The 20,747-nt window shown below is 42.5% G+C and overlaps 1 protein-coding gene across 1 annotated transcript in view; it reads right to left on the bottom strand.

Moving 5' to 3' along the window:
- Positions 1-18,195, bottom strand: part of T265_11163 (hypothetical protein) — a gene marked incomplete at both ends in the record, with an annotated part of 20,579 nt that extends 2,384 nt beyond the window's left edge. Inside the window, 4 exons of the mRNA XM_009177750.1 lie at positions 7,425-7,495; positions 11,201-11,272; positions 13,858-14,173; positions 17,865-18,195. Of these exons, the coding sequence (XP_009176014.1) occupies positions 7,425-7,495; positions 11,201-11,272; positions 13,858-14,173; positions 17,865-18,195 (790 nt within the window). The remainder of the gene's footprint in view (positions 1-7,424; positions 7,496-11,200; positions 11,273-13,857; positions 14,174-17,864) is intronic.
- Between the last annotated feature and the right edge of the window lie 2,552 nt (positions 18,196-20,747).

The raw sequence follows: 20,747 nt of genomic DNA, 5'->3' as shown, positions 1-20,747 counted from the left end.
TACATCTTTTATTTTACTGGAATGGTTGTCGATTTACACCGCCACGGCCACCACTCTCTGTGACGTAGGCCGCAGTCCCCCCGCATAAAACCCCAACATGTTCTGCCATTGCCGAGTCTTTCAGTCACTTTCGATATTCATGTGCGTTTTTACTTCTCTCCTGTGCTCCCCGATTCTAGTGTGAATTTCTCTAGCTCTCTGTTCTATATAGACCTTGGTGCAGTCGTTACACTTAATCTCGTAGACACAGTCCCTGATTCTGATCGCTGGAGAGGGGTCCTTAAAATTGCACCAGTGCAGAGCGCACAATGCTTCCCTTCCGGTAAGCTACTCTTATGTTAGCCGTATTTAAAATCTTGCGAATGACTTCATATGTTCTGGTTTATATGGAATAACCTTTGTCCAAAGCCATTCTCTGTTGAATCTTACCACCGGTACCTGCACCCTGAGTGAGTGACATCTAATCAATTCAGTTGGACATCCACTACCTTAAAGTTTGTTGCTCATTTCAATTTGAACTGCTGTGCGATCAACTTCTTGTGTGCACAGGGTCCCCACTAGGCTAAACAACGATGAGGCTATTCTAGCGAACGCTGACTTCCGGTGGGCAGACGAGTAGTACAAAACCAAACCAGTGTCAGTTGGCTTCTCATACAATGTCGCTTGTAGTTTCCCTCCGAATTTGGGTGTCATGCAGTGTACGAAAGGCAGTGTATCGGAAGTTGACTCATGCTAAATTTGATATGTGGATTTGAGTCAGTCAGATAGTAAGTCAGTTCCAATTCTAGATTGCATTTCATAATGCCAGCGACAGCCTATGAACTGTAGCCTTATTTTCTGTAAACATTAGCATTATTTTGGGGTACTTGTATGTCTCCTATCGGTTTCCTTCCATCACATACAGAAGAATTATCGCCATTTTTTAACACTTCCGGAACTCTTACATATCCCAAATGGTGCGCATCAGGCGAAGAATTCCGTTTCGCTGTATAGTCACCCCAGTGTGAGTCGTTTCTCAGGTAAACCCTCGCGTTTGCTCTTGTTGTGTTTGGTTTACGGCGGTCAGCAGTCCGGTTGTAGATCCTTCATTAGACCCCAAACGCATATTTGACCGGCTGGGCACTGCTGAAAACCGGTATCAGAAAGCTTCCAGAACTTGATTAGGCTTGTTAACTCATCATTTTGTTTGCATTTCTTCTATCATGTTACAGAATAGCGATATGAACTTAAGCTACTGACAGAAAGTAGGATAAAGCGATTTGTCGTCCCTTTTTGGGTACCATCATCATCAGCTGAAAGAACCGAGTACTTGCTGCACAGTGTCATGCCTGCCACAGTTTCGTTCACCGATGGTTTGGGAATGTGGGGTAGATAGCTGCGCATTGGGGGTGGTAATGGATGTGGTTTACGCGCGAACGCAGAGCCATCAGTGGACATTTAACTGGGGAGTTTAGGAGGAAAGCTATGCATTGAAGGCAATTGCTTGGATGCATGGGCGTCATTGAGGGCTATTTTTGGTAATGGCCCCAAACACTGATACGTCCCGCCTCGGGGTCTCTATCCAAGGAGACGGCAATGATCAGCGCAACTGAGTATCCTGGCAATGGCTTTCATATTTCGAGTAGCTGGTTGCAAATGCATAGTTTTTTTTGCAACGAACTATGGGGCCCTTAACAAGGGGCGTTTTGCTGACGTATTATTAAAGTAAAGTAAAATGAAGTTGAACTCTACTGTGACCACCCGTCATACTTACAACTGGGACATTTGGATTTTCATTGGGTACCACCCAAGCATGGCATCACTGACGCTTATTATTGGTTTTGATTCAGTTTAGATTTAGTATAGAACTCTTTGAACATTTTCCTTTTGTTGACAGGATGCAAAATGACTGATCTAATCGATGGCAAGTCATGAGCAAGACACACGTGCGGTGATGAAGAATCAAACTAATGGTCCCCTGAAGTCACGATTGAAGCACTACCCTCATTATTGGCCCTTGGTGATGAGTTAGACAAAATAGTCTGTTAGAATCAACTGTAGTCCACAATCGATGTAGACTGTGGACAGAGGTAGCATATCTACCCTGTCGGAAATGCCGATGAAGGATATATACCCAACCATTTCAAACAAACTACAAAGAATATGAAGGACTTCCGAAAATCTTTTAGCCTAGGGTCTCAAGTAACCAGATAATCTATTTAGACTGAGGTGATGAGCGTACCCAGCGGCGACTCAGATGTCCTCCATGGGAGAACTCGACTGCCATACTAGAATACACGCCGATTAGTAGAGTCACATCCCACGGTGACGTGGACGGAAGGAAGTGATATACAGTGATCATGAAAAATGTCAACCAAAAAGTTCAGTTTGCCATCGGCAGAAACCAAGTGAAGAAAGGATTTACAGTAACTAAAACCACATTTTAGGATTTTTTTAGAGCTCAGGAAACGTTCCTTCGATGACCACAAAATCATGGTTGGGTCCCCATATGCAGCTTTTAGAAGTCAACTGTCTATATTCTGCTTTTAAGGAAGGGATGGAAGCGGTAGTCGTGAAAGTGTGGATGAAGACAGGGGGCGAGGTGCTGTACAATTTAACTAAGGTAGTTAAAACAGACTTGCATTTAATAATACGTGTTCGAATTCCTAGTGCCACGAGATGACTGGAAGCCAAAATCGAGCAAAACTGGCGCAGCAAGTTTCCAGTGGAATCTCTTGCCACCTCGTGTTAACAACTTATATCAACTCTATCACATGTGATAAACACTCGTAACCTCAGAACGTTCCAGTGGTAAGCACACCGACATCAGAATGCGGTTGTACGGTGCAAGGTTTATAGTGTTGGTTTGTTTACATTTGTTTCACTTATCGATTTGCCTACTAGACAAGAATAACCTTCGGTCACCAAAGTATCAGACTGGATGAACTTATACAATTTTCAGTGTTCTTGAGCAAGTATTTTCAGGTGGAAAGAGCATCCGAAACGTACAGCTTATTGAACTTAATTAGGCCTCCGAAACTCTGAAAGTTGGTGGCCTTAGAAGCGCTTCACACACATGCTTAATGAATATCTACAATGCCGGTCCTGTTATAAGCAAAAGGTCCCGACAATCATTAAAAAACTGCTAGAATTATCCAGGGACGAATCAGTTGTACAAAATGCCAAGGGAAATACACATCCAGATCGGGTAAACTAGCCATATCGCTCAAGGTGTGAACTTGTTCACCCGTCCGATCCATGATACAGGGGCGTCCAGCATACACTTCTCGAGGGGTAGTAACTGACCGTACCACATACTGGATTATCGGAGTTAACTTTCAGGTACACTGTGGATGCACACCGATAATGATTGCTAATAAAGGCGAAAGATGAGCCCAATGCTTGGTGTGGACTTGTAGGGAGATCAGTTGCGATCACTAGCTGTTTTACCTAATGGCTGGCTGCAGCGGATAAAAGCAGAAGCACCCGGCTCAAAGTATACTATGGAATATTCTCCCAAGTAGAAGGATGTGGATGGTGGATCGGATGACAAAAGACCGACTAAAAAAGGCTTTCACACAATAAATAGCCAAATTGAGCGTTCAGTTACAAAGGTTACCCAGAGCAGAAGGACGAGAAGTGCCTAATATCAGTGGGATCTATGTGCATTTATCTGTGTCAACAGACGTAAGCCACTACGATTGTTGCTCATGTGCTGCTTCAAGGAGCCAATCTTATTTCCAAGCTATTAAGGATATGTAACACCAGAGTTCATTGATGTACGAATGATTATGTGATCAAAGAAGGCACCCCGACATATCTCAGAGTCGCCAAATAAGGCGTACGACTGGACACCTGTACTCTGAACTGAAAGGTTAACGTTAGAAACCATATTTTTATCGGCTTTTTTCAAAAATCACCTCGTCAGCCGTACATTATTTTTCCTGAGGCTTTTCAATGACTCAATACGAAACTGTCCCTACACAAAAGAGACTATGAGCCCAAAATATGCTCTTTTGGATATCTATCTTGAGGACTCTTTCAATATTCGTCCGGGCGCATGAACAGCTCATTCTAGATTGCGGTGTCTCTGCTCCCTTCCCATCAGCGGTTGAATAATAAGCCAGGCTTGTTAGATGAACGAGATAGAGGTGCAAATGTGTTTTGTAGGAGAACTGTACATGAAACATTATGACCAGTAGATGTGGGAGACCGATCGGAGGTAAAATGAAACGTGTGATTCGTAGCTCCCATGTGATCGTCAACGTTGAAAAACGCCAACAGAGCATTGAATAAATTACTAGTTCTCAAGAATTAATCCTGAAAATGACTAACACTGGATGGTGATCTGAACACTAAATAAAAGATTCAAGTGATTCGTCAGGGTATGCAAATTAATGCGATACAAAAAGGAGATCTAATAGTTTTACCATTTCCATTGGGTAGCTTGATAGTTAAGTCTACCAAAGTGATCACACGGTACATCCTAGAATGAATGTCGTGATAAAACTGAATACGGCAGCACCGATTCTTATGCTGGTTCCACACTGAGTAGGCCAGAATAAATTCACCTGGAGAACATCAGTGGGTTGCGGGAAATGCGGCAAGGGTTTACCCCATTGAGACGTGTATCCAAAACGCTTAATCAGCTCCAACGCTCATAAGTTTGGCAGATCAAACACTGCTTTCTCACTTCTTTTAGCCACATAAGGCAAATACTGGTTGACTGAAACATGAATGTTTACCGTCAAACGCCTGAGTGAATTGCCGTGTCGGTCGCACATATGTGCTCAAGCAGCCCAGATTATTATGTGTTAGGAACACGCCACGGAGAACCATTTTCAACAGAGTATAAGTAAGCCGCTCAACTGAAAATGTAGGCACCTGAATGCACAATATACACTGCTGTTCCCCACTGATAAGGAACGTGCACCATCAATCCACAAATGTTTTCGAAATGTCTAACATCTGAAACATCAGAAAACTTTATTTTCAAATGCTTGAGAACTTCCAGTTGCCGGCAATACTCCTTGGACTGACTGGGTGGCTCTATGAATATTATTCATTTCAGAAGACGGGAACCAGCTCTAATAAACCACAAAGCTGGAATTTACTTCTGTTTATCCACCAATAGACTTTTGTGCTCTACCTTAGCCAGGGGAAGTGGACGTATACGGTGACTCGGGCATAGATCCAAATAGCTGAAGTTAATCATTATCTTCGGACAAATCATCGCGCTTCATCAGATCGAATAGACTCTTTGCTTGGGAATTGCCTCAAATAACAAGATACACTCATTTACATACCATTTTGGTTTTGACGGGAGACTCACCTCGAACTCAGCTGAATCTCTCGTTTATGATGTTTTAAGAAAGTGAATGCGCCGCACTAGGCCGCCTTATGTTTTGGTCAGCACGACATTCGAGATATCGTGACACATTGTACAAACGTAATACACCACTCAGCTGGGTTCCAGGTGAGTCTTCCATTAATACCAAACTGGCGTGTAAATGAGTGTTTCGCTAATTTCTTAAAATTTTGATTCAAATAGCGCATAAGTCTGTCGGAAACATGAGGACTCTGCCTACCTGTAGAGCCATTCTCATACAAACACAACCGGTCGTGGGCTGTACAATAGTTGTCAGCAACCTTACGAGTGGTGTGTTACGATTATCACAGTAGTTTCGCCCGCCGTATGTGGCATTGAATCAGTTATGACCTGAGTTGGGCAAGGAAAATACTGTAGCGTCTATGAATGAACGCTTTTGGACTGAAAAGTGGCACTTTGAGTTTGTATTCGTGAATAAAAGTTCGCCTATTTTGCTCTTTTAGAAAACGAGCGGAGACCAACGTCGGTTCCAACTCTTATTTGTAGCGGAGAGCTTAGTGGCCCATTTGCAGTGCAGTTGATTCAAGACTACTAATAAACAGGAGTCATGGACTTTCCAGAGTCCAAAAATTGAAAATAGGATAGGTAACTGTTCCAAAGGGAGAATCGGCTGCTTGAGAGCGTGCCTTTACATAATTTTGTGTATATGTTCAAAGGACAGAGTTGTCTTCAAAGTAAGTAGTCATTATTAAACTTTCTGCATCGTTGACAAGTGGTTGCGATTCGACTGACAATTCACACCACCAATCCGCATTCACCGAGGGCCAAACTAACGGCGACAGAGTGTAGAAGACACCCCAGTTGAGGAGTCATGGTAGATTAGGTACAGCTTATCCACTGTTTTGACTCACCGGCTAGCAGTAGATCGAAATTACACAGCCATTTTCAGAGAAAACTATTGCTTTGAAGTTTGGGAATTGGTATCTAAAAAGAAATATTAACTGCCCAGTCGATCTGCTTTCCATGGGTCTGGACCCTGCTGGGAAAGAAAGTAACGGTTCACTGGTGACTCATGTCATTTCTACTTTCAGACTTGACGATAACCACAGTAATTCCACTTTAACTACTAGGGAAGAACATTCTTATCTGAGTTGCGTTGCAAACAGTGGACCAAGGAAGCAAAGGTCCTAATGGATGTAGGCTGAGAGACGAAACAGGTTTGACAACTTGCTTTCGGCTTATTTAGACGGCTCCAATGGTACGTTGTTAATCACCGCTGTCTTGCGACCAGGTATTTATGCGAAGCACTTTCCTCCTCCAACTAACAACCTCAATTAAACTTGTGAATCGTGCAACCAAAAATAACTTATCACGTCAATCACCTAATGGTGACTTCAGACAAGCACATGCCGCTGCTGAGACCACCCATCCTACCCGTTAAGATGTTTCTTTTTCCATCCTTTCCCTGACCCGACAGTGATCTCAGAAACTGGCGTAACTTTGGGAAAACAGCTCCGTTCGCTTCCTACTACCATTATTGGCGGTATCAGCACGTCTCTCGTTATCATAGCTAAGGGAAAAGATGACGGTTGTGGCGAATGTGATGATGGGAACAGGAAATGCCATAGTAACTACCACTAATGTGGCAATGTTAAATACCATTTGACGTGTTCTGAAGCCTACCAACCATACCCGTGACCTCATAAAGCTTAAGGATTTCTGTCTAACATCGGGAAATACGTTAGAAAATCAGCCTAATGCGCCAAAGCCCAAGGGGTGTAACATTAAGAATACAGCTCAGAAAGAATTAATAGCGTTGAATATTGACTAGGCCTGAACAGATAACTCATGAATCTAATAATTGCTTCCTAATTTTCAGTTGTGCGTCTCTCGAGTGCTTATCTAAAAAGTCCAAATAAAATGTAAGGACTTCGCGGAACTCAGCTCCCTATAGGAGAAACCTGTACAACAGTCATCGGTAGGTCAGCTCTGTGAAGAACCAAGTTCTGATCATAGTTGTCCACACGGGATTCTAGTTCCACTAGGCTACCAAAAGACGTGGTTTTCGAGAGAATATTTAACCATTGCATACTGTCATACGTTTTATATCACTTACTATACGACACCGTCAACAGTGACATTCGGATAATAGTGCACGACGCCAAAATTCTCCAAATCTTGTGGGTTCTGATGAAAAAAGACAAAGAGTACATCAGCGGTTTTCTGAAGCGATCGGTATTTTCGAACAAACAACACAGATACCACGGTAGGTGGTATCTTATCAACAGCGTGAGAATATAGTCCAAGTGGAACCAGATGCACCGAACACGGAAGATATGGAAGACTGTGAATAGAGCTTATCGAACAATTCCTGACAAGGGCAGGAAGTGTGATTAAGGAATAGTTTCTCGCCCTAAAGCACCATACCACTGATGAAGATTGATCCGAACGATTGAAACCAGTGAGCAAAATGTTGAGTACAAAACCCACATAAACGTACTGTGAAATGAAATACTAGTTGTTGGCGGCAACCGGTTGTTAAGCGGTGTTCTTCTTGTGAGTTGATGAACTGTCTCATGACATTCTATAAACCTCTGGAAATTATGTAGTGTGAGCCAAAATAAATAAGTGCGGCAAGCACGAACAAAGCCCACTCCCACGGGGATGATATCAGGATGGAAAATGTGTGAAGATGTGACAAAGTCTCCGTCAAGACATAGTCGACAAACACACTACTCATTTGGAAATCAGTCTGGAGTTCGCAGATGACAAGCACTGAAGAGATGTCTATTCTTCATGAATTTTACGGATAGCATTTGTCACTCAATCAAGTGACAATGAAAGGATCTCCTATTGTTCTGCATCGTGCACCACTTAAAACAAGCAAATTCCTTGGGTCCACGATGTACTCCAAGCTTTTTTCTACTCCGGGTGATTAAGTTTCAGAACCCCTCGTGCGCTGCTTGGTGTGCTGGTTTCCAATATTGATTTACAGTACTGTCAGGACGCGCCCAGACAGGAAAAAAGCACATGTGCAGAGAGTGACGCATCCCCAAGGTCACCATCGGTTCGACACGTCCGGAAAGTAGGTGAGTTGGCGGCTCTCGCCAAACACGGCTTAGCAACATACGGCTAGCGTAGTGGGTCTGAGAGTGTTCACGACCGGAACACCACCATTGGCTGTACGGAACGAACAGGTGAACGACCATATTTCGCCATTCAGTCATCCTACATATTTATGCAGAGGCTCTGCATGTTTTCTCCTAACAATACGGCCGTGTCCCCAGTTTTCTGTCTTATCCCTTTCGCGTAGTCTGGCAGGATCAATGCAGGCGTAACCAATAGACGGCCACCCACGATATTACAAGTACTAACTATAGGCTGACTGACTAGCTAATAGAAATTTTTCCTCTGGTAACAGCCAACTTCCAAGCTTTATGACCAGGTCTATCGGCAACCCAATGTTTTATTTTATAAAGGCAAGAAAATCGAGGCACACTTGATGAACCAATTTACGGACAGTCAAGATGGTTCACTTTTCGCCTTCACTCAGAAGCAATCTAGCCTGCATAGCTTTACTAGACGCCCTCTGAGATTTTATCACCATGATTCATGTGAATCAAAGCGGTGGTGTTTGAGGGCTGTCCAGGCAAATAGGGCTAGCCTGCGAATCAGTCCAAGTGATACCCCATATATCCCATGGTAAAGCTAGTTATGCATCGAAATTTATGAGGATGTTGTCCCTTGGGCTGACGCCATAAAATCACACTATCTTCCGTGAATACTAAAGTGCCATAAATATCGTGAGAAAGACATGGATTTGTGAAATGTTATTGATTAGGTGTAATATACGGAAAGAAATCACCGGTGCTAATCCATTCTGCCACTGGATTGATCCTGGCTACCAGATATCAGTCGAAAGAGCCCAAGCATTATGATCCGCATAGGGTCTGACCGAATAACTGAAATGAGCTCCAATGTAACATAAGAAAACGTCGTTTTCTACTGATGGGAATTAAACCGAAGGTATGTCTCAATGAATTCAAACATTGTCCTACGTGACCGTAAATCTTGTGACCTATCAAAAGCTTTGCTGCTAGTATTCTAATCCCCTTGAATGGGTTTCAAAAATATCACACAATGTAAGTAAACCCTTAACCAGCGGAGTCAATATTTTGAGCCAACTACCGAAGTTTCACCTCATCAAGTTATTGTAAGACGTTTGTATGAGTTAGCAAGCGTCAAAGTCATCTACATGATCAGACCAACCACTGATTATTGAGTTTTTAATAGCAGCAGTTCTGCGCATGTTATCCTCACTGGCTGAATAACAGTAGCAAGGCATTGGTGGTGTAAGAAAATTCGGGAAGTTAAATGAAGATTTCGTCCTGTAAGTACGGGCACTCTATTTTGTTAATCCAAGAAGCAGCCTACGATGGTTACATTCCAACTGGGAATCATCAGCTTTTCGAATCTCACGAAACTCCAGGGTGTCTCAAGCCTTCGACCTTCAGGCTAGTAATTTGAACACTCAACCGTTGGGCTACGAGCAGCTGATCACCGGGGTGAATAACATGCACTTAGGCACGACATCCTTCAATCACGAAAGCCACAACACGTGGTAACGTTTTGGACTGCGGACAATTTTTCAGAAGGAAATTTCACTTCATACTGTAAAACTGCTCTTCCTCCGACGAACTTGTGAGGAGATTTGGCAATGATCCGCTCGTAACCGAAGAGTTAAGTGTCCATACTACTAACCGGGAGGCTGTTGACTCGAGACACTCTTAAGTCTCATGAAATCCGAAATACTGATAATTCCTAATGAGAATGAAACAGCTGTACCGTGCTTTTCGGCTTTTCAGCATAGGATGACTTTACTTATAGGACAAAAAAAACAATAAAAATCACATATTGCACCACAGTGCACGAACTATCAAATGAGTGCTAAATGAAAACAGTTCCACGTAAATCGGCTGTACGGTGCAAACTTAATAGCTGAAAAGCAACGGATTACCGTTAGGTGATAGATCAGTGGTCTTCCAAAAGAATGGAATTTGTTGCTCACTTAAAGATGCATCAGAACACTGGTCTATATGCTGGGTTCCTGATAGCAAGGAGCTACCCGAAAACTGTGTAGACAAATTATTGAATTCTAGGAAACACCAGTGAAGTTCGGACTGGTAAAATATAGCACACGTTACACAAGCACGTACTTTACCAGTCTAATAAAATATCGCTACAATATTGTACAGGACATGAAGGAGGTTCGAAGTGTTTCTCAAACAAGCACGCTAATCGACCCGACTGCAAGAGCATTTACTTGTTTGTCCTGATGTTGTCAAACGGACGAAAAAGTATTCTACTAAAACGAGCTAAAAAGTAAGTTACGTAATCGTTTCAGCTAGAGACCAATTAGTCGGTCCTTGCACATGCTGGTTGCTGTCCGTAAATCAGTCTTCTATGGAGAGTAGCTTCTTATGGGCTTGTGTCGATCCCACGTCCAGTGATCAACATCAGCTAAACAATCGTAGGTATCTGGTGGGACGTATTCGCTGAGGTATTAAAAGCTTTGGTGTTAACGCCGTAACTTGGACTAACTTTTGCATGTCAAACACCACATTAGAAATTTTACATCATCTCGTAATGGGCTAGCATCCGATTTGGCCCCAGCATATCAAATCAAACTACGTTAGAACTGTAAATAGGTTTCCATAGAAAAGGCAACGCAGTACACCTGGATAAGATGCGATACGACTAGAGTGATTCCATTTCCTCGTGACAACATCCTGGTGACGCCTACAACCATATGCTATGGAAACCACGTAGTTGAAGAGCACTAGCCATAAAAGTGATAAGAGGATAACAAAAAACGAGTGAATATGGACATACCTGGCCACGGCAACGGACGAGAGGGTTGGGTGATAACGATGAATTGACAATATCAGGTAGCCATCCATACACCTGCATTCAGAATCAGAAACATGTTAAGCAGGCCCTCCACGCCAGAATGATCAGTTTGACATGGGGAACAAGTCATTAAATAGCCAACACCTTGCAGACCGCAATTGTCTGATCCAACTTACACTGTGGATACTAATTTGCTTGGAGTCTACATACCCTCCGTTCATCAGGAAAGTGCATGAGTATCTTTGTAAGGTATATTTATGGCCAGACTGGAGTGGAAAAATCGATCAAGGTCAATGAATACATTAGGTAAAGTAGATGTAGCTGAAATAGTAGATGGCGCCAGAAAAAGCAGATGTCAACTGCAAAATCCCTCATTAAACAATACGACTTGGAAGGAAGAGAGAATCCTGGAAGGTTTAACCTGTCGTTTGCACATGAAATCAATGGTCACCTAATACATAAGCTAGGTATCCCGTATATATCGTGTACATTTTAGTGTTTATATCTACTGTCTGAACAGCACTTCATGAGAAAGCCCACAGCAATACTCACAACTGGGCTGTAGACAGTTACCATCCACGCGGCATAATAGTGATTCACTCATGGGTGACGTGCAATAACGCAGTTTATGCGGACATTAACAGACACAGCGGAGCAAAAGTTACTTTTCAAAACCTCAGCTAGTGCATTATTCGTACAGAGTCGTAACTGTGGGCACCAAAAGGTCTTAGTGTTGTCGCTATGGGTGATTAACTCAACTAATGGGATCGAGTAACTACGCGTATAGCGCGTAGCGATGGGAGACTTGGAGCTCGGCTTGTGCAACCGTCCGAAATCAGTATAAATTAGCGGTTAAAACAATGACTGACATTGTTCACCAGTCGCATTTTTCTATCTTACATCGTGCGACACATCAGTCTGCTCTTAAGTAAATCGTGGTTCATCAGGATCTATCCATCTGCAGGATGCCCTGGATGAAAATGCAGGATAACACTCACTGGCTATGACTGGCTTATACGCTTAAGTGCAGAATAATTGGGTAAAAAGGCACTTCAGCGGAGTTGTCGCTGAACTGCTTGTTTATACTACTTTTGAAATGAACGTGTTGCGCACAGGTAGTCTCAAGTTCAAGTTCAAGAGGTCGATCTACTTATGAGTAGATCTGGGTCCTAAAAAATATCCCAATATCCTGGATATTGCTCCGAGCAAAATGTTATGCGGGCTTTTTTGTGGACCATTATAAATAGGAGATTCAGCTGATATACATTTGAGTATCTCTTTGACACCAAGTTGATATAGAAGTGAGAGAGCGGCTCCACTTACGTACATTTTGGTGTTCAAGTAGAAAATCAGAGTAGTAAAAAGCTGGGGGACTACGTTTACCGGAGGATGCCACAGAAGAGTAAGGCCAGTGCTAAACAACCGGAGATTTCTAAATAATCTTACAGGCAGTGTTGGGTAAATCATCGTCTACGTTTGCGGACCAACTGAGATCTGACTACAATCCACTGTGAGCTCCTTGCACGGAGTCTCCATCAAAATATCCTACGAAATCAGAATAAATTGAGGCTAACCGACTTGGAAAATACCCACCCAATACGAAGTGGGCTAACTTGGAAATGGCGATACTTGTTTTATCCCCCTTAAGCGAAAACTGAGCCTGATGTTGTAAAGATTCCAAAAAACACCGGCGAAATCACCCGTTCTACCAACCAAAAATCACATCCGTTGTGCCAAAAAATAAACTGACGAGAGAAAATAAATCACAGCTCCAGGGTATTTGTGTTTGCATTCTATATTCCAGCGTAGTACTAAAAAACCCCACTCGAAAATACAGCATCAGAAAACAAGGTTTGATGGATCAAGTTTTTGGAAACCAATCTTCACTGCATCCACTTCGGGGCTCTATGCTCCTCAAAACAAGCAGTGAGGCGCTTTTCTTCTCCTATATGGTCAGCAAGCGGGTTAAAAAGAGAAGTCCGAATGGAATGTACCTTGCCTTTATGTTAGTTTTACTCGTCTGGAGTCAAAAGTAAACATACAGTTTTATAAGCATTGCTGTGTTCTCACGCAGCTTACCTGGGCCAGCTCGCCAACACGCCAGGAGTTTAGCGTGCATTCTAACGCTGTAAAAGGTCTTGGGGTTCAAGAGCTAAAAATATCAACAGCTCTAGGTAAAGCAAAGCTTAGAGTTCCAACTAATTGCAACATCACACTGTATCTTTATAAGCAAGAACTGACGCCGCATATGCGGACGTACCTCATTCACTGCTGAACTCTTCAACCCTCTTTAAACTGAATGTCCATCATTCTTGGGTATATGATGCAGACACCTTGAGGCTCCAGAAAAGCTTTTTTAATACGGTTATTTCAAGAGGAAACCCAGGGATGATGGAACATTTGGTTTGTGATATGATGAATTCCGTGATGAGTCAAGTACCATGTAGGTCAAAAGCTTTGAAAGCGATGCGAGGACCCAAAAACACAACAAAACCTGTACCGGGTTCTACGGATCTGGTCGTCCATCATCGGTCCTGGGAGTTCGCACAATCTACCAGCTCACTAGCGTGCAAGTTACCCATTATATGTAGCTGATAATATTTCCGGTAGTTTGTGATTGACCACGGGGCAAAACATACGAGGAAGAGAACTCGGACTGCACCTTGTTAATTTTCAGCACAACACAAGGCTGACTCCTGTCGTAACCATAATTGTTTTCCTTCACACAGAGGCCCATTTCGACTGGATAGAACTTGCACACTAAGTCCATGTTATCCGGTGATTTGACGTTTTGTTCACACGTTGCGAAACCGTCTTGTGGTTTGATATTCACTTCTTCGTAAAGGTAAACAAAGGTGCGTATGTTCTGAACATAGGGCATATAGGTTTGTGGATCAGATGCTTCGTAAGCGATTAACGCAGTGCGGAAATCGATCCGAGGCCGCATTCCAAGACCTGAAATAGCACAAAAGGAAACGTATTGCTATTTTGCAAAGGGGATAAAACAAAATAAATGCCAGCATCTTCTGCAGAAGAGGGCAAAAGCAGAATTTAAATGAGCCGTGCTTTTCCTACCAACTTATCGAACCACACCTTTAATCAATACCTTCAGCTTTTCGTCCACGTACTGTATCCATATAGAGTACTTCCGGATAGATTTAACATTTGTCCATAGTTGAACAGAGTGGAAAACACTAATGGAACCATCCTTTTCATTACTCCACCTTCTTTCAAGTTGGAACATTCGAATTTGGAATACCTGTCGCTTAAATAATTTGACCATGGAATGGATACATAAAGTGAACGAAATTCAGAAAAAACGACCTTATTTAACGGGGACATAAAGAGCTACCCAGGCCAGGTGAGAAAATCATCCAACCTAGTCAAATTAAAGGTGGTGTTTCAAGATAACTCTGATTATGCTGCACATGTTCTATGCGTGCCTTCTGCTCGCTAACCGTTATGCACGAGATTCATCAATACAGACCACATCAGTTGCACAGGATATTGTCTGGGCTCTGTACAGGCCAGTCCATCACTAGGATATTTCGCTGTCTATTAGAAAGGCTAAAGTGAACGGTACTCATATGATTATTATTCTTCTTTCAGATCAAACCAATGATAGACCGGAAATCTTACGGTAAAATTCTACTAAATCGTGAGAATCACATTCACCCAACAATGCTTCCAGGAAATGCGATTTCCCACACTTCTGACCCTGAGCTGCAGGAGGAAAACCATTATCTTTGTGTAAAACCTTGGAGTATTTGTTGGACCGGCCTAAAACTCGAATTCGAACACTTTTAGAGTTATATTTCCGATCTTTTAACCCCTTTCATGCCAAACTTTCGACTTTCGTAACTCTACCTACTCTAGGAAACTTTCCAAAGAAATTATTCACCAGTGTTTTGGAATGGGCTAATTTATTCACTTTAAATCTGTTACTCATTCCGAGTTTATGGATTTTTCATTCTTTTTACTCGTGACGGAAACGATAGACTGACGAGAGAAATAAACCTTTGTTGCGTTTTTATCTCATTAGAATACCACATGGATGGATGATTGGAACATCAATGGTTCAATCTGCAGCGCTCGTTTGAGCTCTGTGTGTCAACTGGGTCGCTAAAGTGGTCTAGACAAATGTTTTCACTAAACAAGGACCCAAATAAACTCATTTGCATATCATCTTGGTTTTCATGGGAGACTCACATGAATCTCTCGTTTATGATATTCTTCAACTGAATGGGCGCAACGAAGGCCACTTGATGTTCCAATTAGGACCATATTGGAGACCACCGTATAACTTCACAAAAGAAGCTACTCACAAAACTACTAGACCGGAAGTCGTAAGGCTTCTGTTTACTCTCAAATAGTTTGCATCCTAAAAACATTCAACTCTTCATATCAGACCTTTCAGAAGTACGTAATAAAATGTTTAAACAGTTAGGCCATATGATCTGGAATGTGTCTCAAGTTGACAAAATATAAAATGCTAGTGCGAGGTTTAGACGGACCAACCCCAAAATTCATGCCTAGGGATGAAGCCTCGGTACGACTGATGATTTAACCATAGACTAGAAAAAGAAGGAATTGATTCCCGAATCGTGAATACCGGGCCACTTCCACCAAACAGTAACGTCTACGGCACCGTCGTGATGCCAACCCGTCTGTCGAGGATAGAGTTCGCTGCGCAACCGGTGATCGCTGAGCCGCCACCTTCCTAGGCGTTGCCTGGGTTCGAATCAGCAATCCATATAGGTTGTCTTTTGAACATACTAGCCAAACTGGATGTTACGCTGGTGGGTACATCCGCTACGTATGCCGGGAGAACGTCTACCTCGCACATCCTTTCGGTCCAGCCATATAAACGGTGAAACTAACCAGAGGTAATCAGTCGGTGAATGATTACCTCGAAACATGAAGGCCCAATCAGTCTATTTGATTTCTGTCCTCCAGGTTGAGAGTTCCAAAAAGAGACACCCACGATTAGTAAAACTCAGCCATTAAATCAGTGACCCTAAGCTAACCGTACCAGGTTTCTCGTATACGATGTGTATCTGACCCAATTCCTTCAAACGGTTCGACGCTAACGAACTCACTATACTACTGCTTCCTGCGCATGATTATCCGCCTTTCGAATTCCCCATTCGCTTCAATGAAGAAAACTACGGTAGCTTGAGCCAGCGGAAAAAAGAAATAAACTGAATGTGTAATTATCTCAGGGACACTGCGCCAACGATGGGAACTGATATCCGGAGTCGAAATACACTACTATCTATTATTTGTGCTCGACACATCTTTCGGGTCGGCTTACCCTGTCTACATAATTCGGCCATCTTGATTTGGTCAGCGATTTCAAGTACGTGATATCCAGAATATAATCTCGCGCAAAATGCTCTCAGTAGGGTCCGAATCCAGACAATGAGTTATAACTAAATGTCGAAGTCAGCTGAAATCTCTCATGCGTTTCGAAAGTTTGTATCATGTGCGTGGGCCTGTTGTTGTTCTTCATTTTCTCCGCTCACGTTCAACTCATAAAATTCACAACGCATGCCCTTTAAAACAACTGTTGACTGAGTGTATGCTTGTTGACGAAGTAATGTGCACACAACTCCTAAAACACCGTGGTTTCGGCTACTAAGGGCTTACTTATTCACACATACTGCGTCAAAACCAGGCCGGGCGATTCAAACCATACGGATCGTACGTTTACCAGTGCCGGAGGCTTCATTTCTCATATGGACATATTCTTCCGCTGATTTATTTTTATCCTGATGGTAGTGTGTGGGATTTAGTGGTTCATAATTGTGATTTCATCTTGTAATTGAAGACAATCGATACTGAAAAGCCAAGAAGCACTGTGCAACCGTTGCATTATCAACAATGCGCACTCAACCGTTTAATTATAACGCTGCTCATGGTCAAGTGTTGAACCTAATCAGTGGGATGTGACAGGTTCAAAAGTCCCCTGAATTTCGTATTATATACACAGCTGTCCATTCCCAGTAAGAATAAAACAGCGGTACAATGCTTCTCGGCTTTCCAGCCTAGAATGCCCTTATTTACGGGGCGAAAACCCCTTTGAAATTTCAAAAACAAGCTGGTAACAGGAACACCACTGATGTCAATTAGCCGCTATTTCCTGCAATGAATCCAGCCAAGCAGATGGACCCCATCTTGGAAGGCGGGTTGTACCTAGAAATAAGGTGTTGAACCCCTCCGTAAGGACGGTGCAATTTCTTGACAGTTGTGCGACATAGGAATCTCAGTGAGGATGACTTCGGATTTTCTGTTATACCAACATACGTCTGATCAGACTTCTCTGTACGAAAGGGTTTTGCTATGACCTTCAACGAACAGGTACTCGCCTGTCATCTAACCGCTCAAAATAGAGTTTCAATTTTCAGCTGAGTATCAGATTACCGAGGCCTAGAAAAACGCAGTATCTTGCACGCCAAACCCATCCTTTCCCCGACGATATAAGCTCTGGCTGCTCGGCTGATGGTAAAGACCTTTGATCATTCCACTTATTTTGATAAACGCAAAGATTTCAACTAAACATCGTTTCTAAAATAAAACTGACACAAAGAAGGAGTTTCCCTAAAGATAAAAGCTTTATTTTCAGAAAGTATCCAGATCGTCTCACCTGGTGAAAGGGCCAACGGGCTATTCATACCCGTCAAATACGGTTCATCATTGCTGATGATCAGCTGATAAATGATAATCAATAGTCCAGTCATGATTATGAGCATTATCACGTATAAGACAAAGTGGAATGTCCACAATTTGACTGCAAGGTAATAAACATTAGAAATAAAGTTGCACATACGCCATCCGGTAAAACTTCTCCCCATGATGTGTCTTGTTGTTCGGTCATCTGTCCAGAACACATAATCGATCCAGGGATTCTTAGTAACCTTCTTCGGTTTTGGATTCTGTAGGAATGCCTGTTTTTGATCATCTTTACTTCCATACATCTTTGCTAATGCGGGAAAGCTGCACACAGCTGAGCACCAGCAGCCTGTGTCTGATAGTGAAACTCAAAAAAATTCTGTAACAAAGGTAGAGTAGGAAGAATATAAGCGACATTTCGCAACACGAATTTGCCTTTCAGCTTAAACACAGTATTTGTTCCAACCTTGACGAATCAAATCTTAAACAGCTTCAACACTCGGACTGCACCAAGAGTCCTATAAGAAGTATACAAGATTCGTCATCCAAAAAGTAGGCTTAATTTGAGCGTACTGAAAAACGAAAATGTTTTTAGCAAGAATAAATAGAAGGCATCTTCTTTTGTCGAATGAAGCCCTTTCGGAATGCTTATTAACCTACATACAAGATAAGTAAATGAAGTCAGTTACTAAAACGTGCATTTGTTCTGGTACTCTAATTCTTGTTGTTTTTCGTTCCTCTTAGTACAAAAATACAGGAACCAAATTTCGTGTGTCCTTATGGGAAGTTTGGTAAAACGTAGCAGCTGAAATTTTGGTGGGAAAAGCTGAGTGAAATTCACATTCCCCATGTTCTACTTAGGAACAGAAGTTGATGAGTGGGTCTCAGTATAAACGAACCCCATAAAGAGTAACACTCGAATACGTGAGCTTGAAGGAATCCAGATAAGATTTGCCGAGATCAAATCCACCATCTGCTGTAGCAACTAGGAACATCGCCTTGCCAGGATGATTAAAAGCATTTGAAAATAATGAAATACGCTTACTGATCAAGATGAGAAAGGCTGGAAAACACGGTTGTTGCTCTTAAGAAAAACGGAATCACACTGAATGACGGCTGGGAGTTGACTTGAAATCTGAGGCGATATGTCGCATGTCAAATGGTGGCACCCATGGCGGCACCCGTTAGTAATATCCCAAACCGCGTACCACTTGCTTACTCATTAGTAGTCAAGAGCTAACAAAATCAGAAACAGCCTGTGCTTGAGAAAATCTCAAGATACTTTCCAAAATCTTTACTCTTTTCCCAAGGCAGTCAGTCGAAAGCTTTTATTGCCTAGAGTTCTTGATCATGTGCACGGTTGTGTTACAAGTGCAGTTCCGCACTCACCACTCACTGGTACTGCGTGTAAGGCAGTTTGTAATTGGTAAAATAGTCAAAAGTTTATCGGACGTTCATTACCAACATGATAATATTTATTGTAAACTGAAGGGTCGGGAGCTTTTGGCAGTATCACAAACTTGGAAATTTGGGCACTAAAGAATGGGAATTTTGTTGAAATTGTGTTTGTGGACTTTGTTGAAGAGCTTCATGGTAAGCAGCATACTTCAGTAGCATAAAACTAGTGATGTAAAAACCGTACACAAAGGATCAAAGGAGTCCATTGCATTGTAGGTTCCAGTGGTGTGCAAAAGATGGAGTTTCAGTGAATTCATGGAGCGACGTTGTTGAATTAGAATCCCGTCTTTCTATGCAACGCAATCCTCTCAATCGGCCGACAGGCTAGCGTGCAGGGTGGGATGCTGTCATCCTTTTGTTCATTGTCTAACTTTTGGAGCACTTTTAAACCACGTTGTTCAGACTGAACACTATTGCAATGCTTAGGAAGAGCATACTGGTTTAGACATCCATGTTACGAGTAGCCACTTCAATTTGCACCCTTTTGGGTTGTTTCTAAAGTCGACGTCTATGATTCCTCGATCGGTACAGGTCTGTACGGATTCGGTCTTAGGACTTGAGAAGCTTCCATCGAACCAAAGGCCCATTTGCTCATACCTTTGAATAGATGCTTTATTTAATCGGCGTTTCATCTCTCATGAAGTTAACAGGACACAGAGTACGCTTACTTCAACATAGTGGAGGTATTCGTGTGCCCTTTGGGAATCAGACAGAACCCAGCCAACTTTCTAGTCAACTGAAACTGAACGTTTGGAGCACTGCTATATTTTAAGAGTTCGACAAGTCTCAAAATATTGCTGCATGCAATGTAGAAGTCGAAAACAGATACCTGATGTTCTAAGCCTGGTTGGGTCGATATCTAATTGGACAGTTTATACACCGAAAAAGGTTCAGCGTCTCCAAAAAGCGTCAGAGCTGTGAACAGGTAGTCTGGCATGAAACTCATCCAAGCCAATGAGTAGCGCTCTAAAATTGCCATGAATAAGAACATTTTTCTTGGATTCACGGACTTGTAGTTTACATAGCGTGAATCCACAGGAGCCGTACCAATGGTATTTGGGGCATTAATAAATTTGAGAATGAGCCATGGATATTCCTCTTCACCAGCGTGCGACTGGCATGCTTTAAAGATTATCAAACTAAAGCCTATTTTGCGATCAACTGATACTAAGTCGCTAGAAATGCATTGGGCGCAAGTGAGACGGAAGAAGCAACAGTGGAAGAGGTAACATGCCCTACTTAACACATCGTCAGAGGGCCACGTCTCCGTAAAGGCCATCATAGCTGGATGCAATCCACCCACACCAAGTATGATTAATCAACCTTGTTTCATTGACTCCTTACTTTACACCAGAACACAGATAAATTTTGCCCATTTGAAGTAAACTGAAGGAGGGGT

Source organism: Opisthorchis viverrini, assembly GCF_000715545.1.
Source record: "Opisthorchis viverrini unplaced genomic scaffold opera_v5_451, whole genome shotgun sequence".
Lineage (NCBI taxonomy): Eukaryota > Metazoa > Platyhelminthes > Trematoda > Opisthorchiida > Opisthorchiidae > Opisthorchis > Opisthorchis viverrini.
The sequence above is the reverse complement of the archived record's forward strand: the minus strand, read 5'-3'. Positions and strand labels throughout refer to the sequence as shown.